The sequence below is a fragment of the Silurus aristotelis genome, assembly GCF_946808225.1.
Source record: "Silurus aristotelis genome assembly, chromosome: 15".
In the NCBI taxonomy this organism is placed as follows: domain Eukaryota; kingdom Metazoa; phylum Chordata; class Actinopteri; order Siluriformes; family Siluridae; genus Silurus; species Silurus aristotelis.
In genome coordinates this window covers 21,345,257-21,354,274 of record NC_139588.1, presented here as the reverse complement: position 1 = coordinate 21,354,274, position 9,018 = coordinate 21,345,257, and the positions used below count along the sequence as shown (strand labels likewise).

The window sequence follows — 9,018 nt, the reverse complement described above, 5'->3', positions numbered from 1 at the left end:
TTTTCACACTGGGTTTGAAATGCTTTCAATGATCTAATATGTATTTTGGGAGTGTATGGAGCAGTGCATGCTGGGGTTTTTTGTTGTTGTTGTTGTTGTTAACACCAAAAGAAGAAATAAAAAAATTCATGTAGGATGCAGATGTTCTCCATTAGCTTGAAGACAGATGGTAAAGACGTGAAAAAAATCTCTTTTTGACAAGGAAACAAATACTGTACAAAGTGATAAATTATTACGTTTATTAGAAACATGCCAACTGGGGATTCGTCACACTGGTCACGTGGGCTGTGTTTACACGCAGAGGCCAAATTCAGACGAGCTCAGCTAATAATTTGTTTTTTTATTGATTTGCTTTATTTAAATCGATACCTAATAGGTAACCCCGAGACACCTATGGGGACAGAATTGCCTATTCAGGGAAGTGATTTCTCAATGGTTAAGATGTACTTTCATTCAGAAGGTCATGAGTTCAAATCCCAGCACCAAGCTGTCAATGCTGGGCTCCTAAACAAGGCCCTTAAACCTCAACTGCACTAAATGTACACAAATGAGATCACTGATCACTCTGAATCTGCCAAATGCAGAATAATATCACTATTAGGTATAAAAACCAGTTTTGCATTGAACTATTATATAATACATACCCCTTTGTAGCTTTCAAAAAAAAAAAAAAAAAATGTAAATGTTATATATAATAAATTGTTTTAATTTTTAGATGAATACATTTCCTGGGATATGTTGGAGGCTCCGAAAGTTCATTTTTCATGTGTTTCTGAGATCAAAAGTTTGTGGACACCTGACAATAAGATTGGTTTGTGTTTCGTTATAAACATCCCCTTCCACATTTAGTCTTTTGTTTTTTAGAATAATCTCCACTCTCCTGGGAAGATGTAGATTTTATGGAGATCTGTAAAGATTCATTCAGCCACAAGGGTGTTAGTAAAGTCAGGTACTGATGTAAGTGAGGAGTCCTGGTGTGCAGTCAGCATTTACATTTATCCCAAAGGTGTTCATTAGGATGGGAGATCTTCCACTCCAACCAATGTTGTAGTTTATCTACAAGGAGCTGGATTTGTGCACAGTGGTATTGTCATGCTAGGACAGGTTTGGATCTCCTAGTTTGAATGAAGGGAAAATACTACAGCATCCAATTTGGGAAAGAAGTGCATATGCCTGTCAGGTGTCCCAATACTTTTTGTCTATACGGTGTGGAGTCTATGACCTATGGAAATCGGAGTATTTTCTATTGAAGCCTGAATAGACAACTGAGAGAAATGTTCATAAAACAAAAGCTAAACAAATTTGTCTCGTCATGAACACTGAATTAAATTAAACACAGCATTAGGGTCCGGATACGTGTGTCTATTGTGCATTCTTTTCAGATGTATAAAAAGATTTTTCACCCCAAATGATATAATCAGTCGAACATTTTGATATAATTATTATTGAGCTCTGTGCTGAACTGTCATTGTGCTTATATGTGTTTTTTAATGTGTGTCTGTCTTAAACAAATGAAAAGCTTAATAATTCATGCTCTGGGTTACCGTGCAAAAGGTTAATAATTCAAGCTATTGGGCCCTTGAGCAAGGCTCTTAATCCCTTTCTGCTCCAGGGGTCCTGGATCATGACTGACCCTGTGATCTGACCTCGGCTTGCAAAACAAGCTGGGATATGCGGAGAAAGAATTTCACTGTGCTGTAATGTACATGTGCAAAGTAAAAGCCTGTCTGTTGTTTCATGTGGCACTTTGGTCCTGGAGGAACTTTTGTTATACTGTACATGGCTGAAATGACAATAAAGGATGAATTGCCTTGATTTTCCGTAATTAGTTAAATAGTCTATATAGTATTTGGTACGTCCCGCTTTTTGTTTTTAAATGATGCATTTTGTCAGACGTCCTTATCTGAGAATCTATGGGAGTTAAGGGCCTTGCTCAGGGGCCCCAGATAGGCAGCTCTGCGTGGGTGAGATTTAAACTCATGACCTTCAGATGCAAAGTGCAATGCCACTAATAGCCACTAAGCTTCCACCTCCCCGTACAAGCCGTACAAACCGATCATATGTCTAATAGAAAAGCCTTGAAGGAGAACCTGATCTTCTACATATCATGCTCAGGTTTGCATTTAAACAGCGCTATAGAAACAGGTCTCTATTCACTATAATAAATAATTACGTCCTTCCTGTGCATGAAAATTCTCCAAATTTCCAGCTTCATCTTTAACGTGTTCTCAGACTCTTAAAACCCCTTCTTTTTTGTTACGCATCCGCAGACTTGTTATAAACGTTTCAAAAGCGCGACAGGAACAAATACTCTTTTCCAGCGCAAAAATCGGTGAGTAACATACAAAATTGAAAGCTTTTTTGTCATTCCCGGCAGTATACAAGTATACAGGAGGAATGAAAGAGTGTCCTCCAAGGCCTCGGTGGATACAAAAACCCATTGGTATTGATGTAAATTCTTTTTACGGTCGGAAAAAATTCTCGGGCTGCATGTAAACACGGCTAGAAATCGGTACAGCGGGTTTTTGGCAGTGTTCACAGCTTCGACTTCACGTTCAGACACAGGCGTATATACAGCAACGTTGGAAAAGGTGTGTTTTGTGCATGTGTGTGTGTGTGTGTGTGTGGGTGTTCATCTGCTGGCACGTCCTCGTGTGTCAACTCTTTCCCTTGTTTATCCTTAAATCACAAAACGTTTGTTTCCAAGCGAATGTGTTCGCCAAAACGCTCCTTTTAATACAAAAGGAATAAAAAAATTAATGGAAAAATGAATCCCGGGAACGAGGAGTGATTAGGGTTGCAGAGCGACTCTGTGATCGTGTGTGTGTGTGTGTGTGTGTGTGTGTGTGTGTGTGTGTGTGTGTATGTGTGTGTGTGTGTCCTCTGAGCTCCGAGCCAGTTGTCGATGACAGCTGTCGAGAGCAATATAGATAGAGTCAAGTGGCTTCAAATAGCCTCGGTCTCTTCTTAATATACGACAGGGAATGCTGCTCTCTCATCAGAGTCTGAAAAAAAAAAAAACAACAGTTGCAGTCTTCGACGCTGTCTTTGACGCTGGCCATGGTCCCTGTTGTGAAGGACATTCTGAGCACTTGTGACGTTTTCGGTTCTCACGCATCCTAGAATGAAGAGCTCGTTCTTCTTATTTATTTCTCTTGGACGTGTGACGACTTCGGAGAGAACAGCTGCCGGTCACACCACCGGCGTGTATTTCTGGAAGGCCGTTCCTCCAGCAAGTCGCGTTATCTCGTTCTCTTTCTCGCTCTCATTCTCCATACCGAGCCTTTAAGGTTTTATCCACTGTGGTGCGATTTCAGCTCAGGATGCTCCCGCTGCAGAGCGCGTAGCGCCGAGCTGCAAGTCAGATCACAGTCTGTTACAGAGAAGAAGAAGAAGAAGAAGAAGAAGAAGAAGTAGAAGAAGAAAAAGGAGAAAGAAAAAAAGTCACGCCTGCTGCGGCCTAAGCGCTAGGGCACTGAAAGACAGAAATCAGCCGAGGCTGGAGCAGGCAGGAAGGCAGGAAGGCAGGCAGGCAGGCCACTAAAACCAATACAAGTCCTTGCTTTTATCCTGGTTTTGCAGACCTGAGAGAAGGCAAGAAGAGAGGAAGGAAAAAAAGGAGGGTAAGAAAAGGAAGAGCGGAAACAAACAAGCTCTGGAGCGAGAAGGCGTGAAAAATTAAAGGGGTTACAAAAAAAAAAGGTTGAAATAAAAAAGCCGCACTTTTCTTTCTCCACCTTTTTTAATCTAGGATTGTCGAATAACACAAGAGAGCCGACCTTGACTTCTAAAGGAATAGCGTTTATAATAACCACCTCCTCGTCTGGGAGCGAGAAACATCCAAACACAGACAAAGCGTAAAGCGAAAATTCATATCGAGATTCTATGTATTAAATCATCTATCTATCTATCTATCTATCTATCTATCTATCTATCTATCTATCTATCTATCTATCTATCTATCTATCTATCTATCTATCTATCTATCTATCTATCTATCTATCTATCTATCTATTAGATCTTCTCAAGGGACAATACTATAGAAATGAAAGTAGTCAACATAGCAGTATAGATTTACTGCTCTCTGAAAATATTGATTGAAAATATGAATGTTTGAGTGGCCATGTCTCCAGAGCTGAATTATATCGAGCACTTGTGGGGATCCTCAAGTGGACAACAACCTGTGAAGCTCTAGATTTCATGCCCAGGAGGATTAAAGCAGTGCTACAGAACGATGGTGCTCACACCAAATATTCACAGTTTGGACATGTTCACTGAGGGCGTACTTACTTTTTTTGCCAGCTATTTTCAGAGGACAGTAAATCTGTACTGCTACACAAGCAACATCGATTAAAATATATCCAAGTTTTATTTCTAGAGTATTGTCCCTTGAGAAGATGCTAAAATGGTTGCTGAAATGTGAGGGGTCAATCTGTCTGTCTCTCTCTCTCTCTCTCTCTCTCTCTCTCTCTCTCTCTCTCTCTCTCTCTCTCTCTACATTACACTACTATGTTTAACCCCACATGTGCACCTTGTACTGTATTTTTTTGTGTTTTTTTGTGTGTGTTTGTATGAATCATATGTGTCTCATGAGACAAGAACGTCTCTGGTGTCGGTAACGCAAACACAGTAACCATTAATGAAGCCATTAGAAAACAGAAATTCCACCAGGACTCAATCATAAATCTCACTTATAATCAAAAAGACATGATAAAGAATCGTATTTTTTTTTTTTTACCCGTACACACATATACAATTTACGATAATTTGTGTTATTTTCTTAATATGTACAATATGGATTTGAATCATTTTATTTCTCCAAAAAAAACCCAAACTCATTTAAATATTTAAATATTTGAATGTTTAGAGCTCTTTTGTGGATTTATATCTGAAGCTGTAACTCTGTTTCAACCTTCTCGAGATGCGAGTTTCCACGAAACCGTCAGAAAGTCTGAGGAACACGTCACATTTTATCACCCTACTGCTGGAAAGTTTAATACAACGTGGTAAAAAAAGTCTTCGATTTGAACACAATATTATTTACATTATACTGCATTATAAAGTGTCTTAAATACTTGTAAAATTCTTCTTTAAAGTAGAAGCAATAGATGGAGATTAGGTCAAAAAGCTTTTGGACGTTTTGAACCTTTTTTTACGTGTTTAATTAAAATGCATTACATATGATATTTAAAAGACCATGTAAAAAAATGTATAAAATTAATCCAATTTTGGGAATAATTTAAAAGCCTGAAAGTCTTTTACTTGTTACCTGCATCCACGTTGAGGCTGAGGCTCTGTCCCATTTCGGAATTCGTCCCAGTGAACGCTCCGCTCCATGCCGAGCTGGCCGGATCGCCCTTACTGATGTCACACGGAGAGGGTCCGGGAGCGGGCACCGTGGCGGGGGGCAGTCTGTGCGGCCGCACCGAAGGCACTAGAAGAGAACTGTAGCGTGGGTCGAAGTGCGTCCCGTACACGTCGTGCACCGAGGGCCTGGGATAAGCCGAGCTCTGAGCGCCGATGGAGCCGCCGAGGGGGTACGGATGATGGTGGTGGTGGTGTGTGGGGTGCCACGATTCCGGCGTCGTCTGGTGGAGGTGGCTGTGTAACGAGGCGCTCGAGTACGGGTCAGCAGAAAAAGGCAGGTCGGTGTGAGACGCGCCCAGAGCGCTGCTTAAGGACGCCGTGACGGAGGGCTGGTACGCGCTGTTCCAGAAGGAAGGAGGGAAACTACGCTGGCTCATGGGGAACGATCCGTCTAGAGGAGGTGAGATGAAAAGCATTTTAAACATTAACACAAGGTCTCGAGAATATGAAGGATAACAATAAGTTCAAAATGATGATGATTTCATGAATCATCTGACAATGAATCATTTCAAATACGAATACTAATTTAATTCTATCTCAGATTTTAGCTTCTTTATTTCTGCTTAAAATCCCTCCCAGCCACCGAGTTCTACACGAGTTCTACACGAGTTCTACACGAGTTCTACACGAGTTCTACACGAGCATCTCCGCACACCTTTCCAGGACGTGGTTCCTCGTGCGCTTTTGTTGCCGCCAGATGAAGCAGGTCCGTAGCTACTGGTCTGACTCAGGGCACGGCTGAAGTGTTCGTCCACCACCGAGCTGATATCTCCCTGGAAGTAGGTGAAAAGGACGCATCGTGAGCTGATGTACTCAGCCTCGGGCGGCTGCTCCTTCTCCGGCGCACACTCCTCCTCTTTTATGGTGGGCGCCGGATGGCTGGAGAACGAGTTCCCACCGCTTACGGGTTCCTCTTGCATTTTGGAATAGAAAGCCAATTTCTGGAACGACACACAACACACCACTCATTGGAGGTTGCTTATATTATTTAAAATGCACATTTCGAATTTGAACCTTTCTTATATCAAGTGCAGTAAAATGTATTATATCATTATAACATTTTACATAAAAAATACACTTAATTAAAAAATATATATATATATGTATATTATATGCTATAAATACTTATTCCTGTATCTTTCCACTCACAGATTTGCTCACTGGGTGTGTTTACATGAAATGCAGAACTCGGTGCTCGGCTCCATGCATGCTCTGCGAGCTCTGTCTGAAATTTGACCCTTTTCACACTATTTCAAATATGAACACCAGTCCTGCGTTCAAACACGCATGTGCATGTGTGTGTTCGCTGTGGGATTTTTTTATTTTTAAAGAAAATTTTAAAGATTTAAATGTGCCTTTAGATTCAATCTGTGCAGGTGAGTGAAAAAGAGGAATGATTCTAGAAGCTACTGTTTTTTATATATATATATATATATATATATATAGACGTATGAATTGTGTCATATATGAGATATCTTCACGTGTTGTTCAAGTGCAAAGGTTTTGCTTCATGATCAGTAGTACATTTACTGTGTATGTATATATAAACCATTGTTCAGTAAATAATTTTTATTCATTCATATATATATATATATATATATATATATATATATATATATATATATATATACATATATACAATTTGGTTTCATTTTATGCAACTTTATAAACACAGGAAACTGAATTGGTTCAAAAAAGTATTTTCTCTTGAACACTTTGTATTAAATCTGACTTTTTATACCTTTTAATTTCCTTCTTGCACAAAAGTATTTCACCCCTTGATTTTTTTATATTTATAGAAATTTATCTCTTTTAACTATTTGAAAATTTCCAAATTAAAAAAACAACACACTGAACTTTCTCACTTCCCGGATAGTTTCCTCCCTCTGTGCAACATTTCTCCTTTCTGCACACTACAATTTTTTACCACATCCATGATTTTTTTTTATTTTATCCGTTTCTGTTTACTTCACTCCGGGGAAGGTGTGTGTGAACACTACGCTCTACAGTCTATTGGATCTGTGAATCTCAAATCTAAATTCGTACCTGAAGTAGCTGAAGTTATTGTTGTGCGACTTACCTGGTGGTGAGGATGAGGATGAGGGTGAGGGTGAGGATGATGATGGTGGTGGTACGGGCTGTAAGTTGGAGTGAAGTAGGGTTGAGGCGGCGCGTACACTTGGTACATGACATCCAAGCAGCTCATGGCGAAAGTAAAGCCGACCCGATGTTGTCAAGTAGAAGACTTGAACAGCACTAAGTCGCGCTTCATTGGAGATAAAGTGAGGAGGAAGAAAAAAAAAGTTCTGGATGGATGAAAAAAAATAAGAATTAAAGCGCAATCTGGTAAATGCGCAGTCCACGGTCCGAGGTGCGCGCGTGGCTCTCCGTGTGCGTCTTTGCGCAGAAGTCTTTCACACTAACCAACCCTCGTGCGTGTGCGTGTGTGCGCGTGTGTGTGTGCGCGTGTGTGTGTGTGTGTGAAACTGCTACTCGGCCCGTTTTGACGTCTCGCACTGCGCGAGCGCTCAAGCGACCAATCTAGGAGCTCGCGCGGCCCTAAAACCCTTTCCAACCTCTTAAACAGCAAGTTTATTACAATATATTCTATAAACAATGTATGCATCATTTTTATTTCACCCACACCCCCATCCACACTGTTCCACTTGTTTATTTTTTTGCATTCATCCATGCATCCATCAATGCACCATGCATTCAAACAGCAAAATAATTCAGTGCATGTCTACAAACCTCCACCTCTGTGTCTATTTCATCAGGGGTTAATAAACGAGAAGCAAATTAGTTATGACACCGAGATCTCTCGAACACAGAAAACGAGTGACGAGCTCTGGTGCATTGGTTTCAAAATGCCACGGCTTCTCGTTCTCACAGCCGGGGTCGGAGGTCAAATAGTCTCATTGCAACTGGTACCTGGTGTCAAAGGGCTTTTTTAGATCACGAGGGCTTTTAAAATCAACAGTACAGTCCAACTGACAAAACAGAGCTCATGTGCTCCGTTCAGGCTCATCAACGTTTCATCAGGAACATGACAGGAACAGGAACAGGAACAGGAGCTTACACTTATTATAACATACCGGCTGAATTCTCTGTTCTGATTGGCTGCAAGTGTTGCTTTTTCAAACTTAAGATTTAAGAGTGTTTTGTGCAGGACACAGTAAAGAGACATAAGGGAAAAAGACAAGGTATACATTTTTATAAAGTTATAATAGAGCAAATGCAAGAAATAGGAGTGTGTGTGCATGTATAGGGCGTAGATTGTGCAATGTAGAAATGGAAGACCTGCTTGTGCATCGTCCTGAGGAGGTAGATTGGGCCTATGTTATTGTTATTCACGTTTGTAAAGAGGTGTATGTGTGTGTTATATTTGTGTGTGCAAACTCTGCAGAGGTGGTCTGTTTTCTGGAACAGCAAATTAGAGAATAGGTTTTGTTGTAACACGGGGGAAGAAACACACTTTGTGCAATATATATATATATTAATTATAAAAAATTATATTAAAATGTGGTGTCAGTAAGTAAATATATTTCTGTAAGGTTTCAGGAAGTAGTCTCAAGTGTAAGTATAAAACAATGAAAAGTGTTAATTTAATTTAATTTAATTTAATTTAATTTAATTTAATTTAATTTAATT

General features: G+C 40.1%; 1 protein-coding gene across 3 annotated transcripts; it reads right to left on the bottom strand.

Annotated features, from left to right (window-relative positions):
• Positions 1-2,840: 2,840 nt before the first annotated feature.
• vgll2a (vestigial-like family member 2a) lies at positions 2,841-7,768 on the bottom strand. Of its 3 annotated transcripts, none has more exons than XM_083562545.1 (4): positions 7,448-7,768; positions 6,023-6,308; positions 5,270-5,758; positions 2,841-3,373 (listed from the first exon to the last, which is right to left on the bottom strand). In XM_083562545.1, exons 1-4 carry the CDS (start codon positions 7,571-7,573, stop codon positions 3,294-3,296), a joined length of 981 nt encoding a protein of 326 aa, XP_083418671.1. In that variant the 5' UTR covers positions 7,574-7,768; the 3' UTR covers positions 2,841-3,293. The 3 variants fall into 3 exon arrangements, with proteins under 3 accessions (XP_083418671.1, XP_083418673.1, XP_083418672.1); XM_083562547.1 differs by having other exon boundaries at positions 2,841-3,354; positions 7,448-7,767; XM_083562546.1 differs by having other exon boundaries at positions 2,841-3,584; positions 7,448-7,764.
• Between the last annotated feature and the right edge of the window lie 1,250 nt (positions 7,769-9,018).

Bases quoted from the DNA above. Each gene is read 5' to 3' on its own strand.
- vgll2a (XM_083562545.1), bottom strand. From the start codon at position 7,573: ATGAGCTGCTTGGATGTCATGTACCAAGTGTACGCGCCGCCTCAACCC. The intron at 6,309-7,447 runs GTAAGTCGCACA...GTGTCGTTCCAG, and splicing joins ATCCTCATCCTCACCACCAG to AAATTGGCTTTCTATTCCAA. The intron at 3,374-5,269 runs GTAACAAGTAAA...TCTCTGTAACAG, and splicing joins CAGCCTCAACGTGGATGCAG to ACTGTGATCTGACTTGCAGC.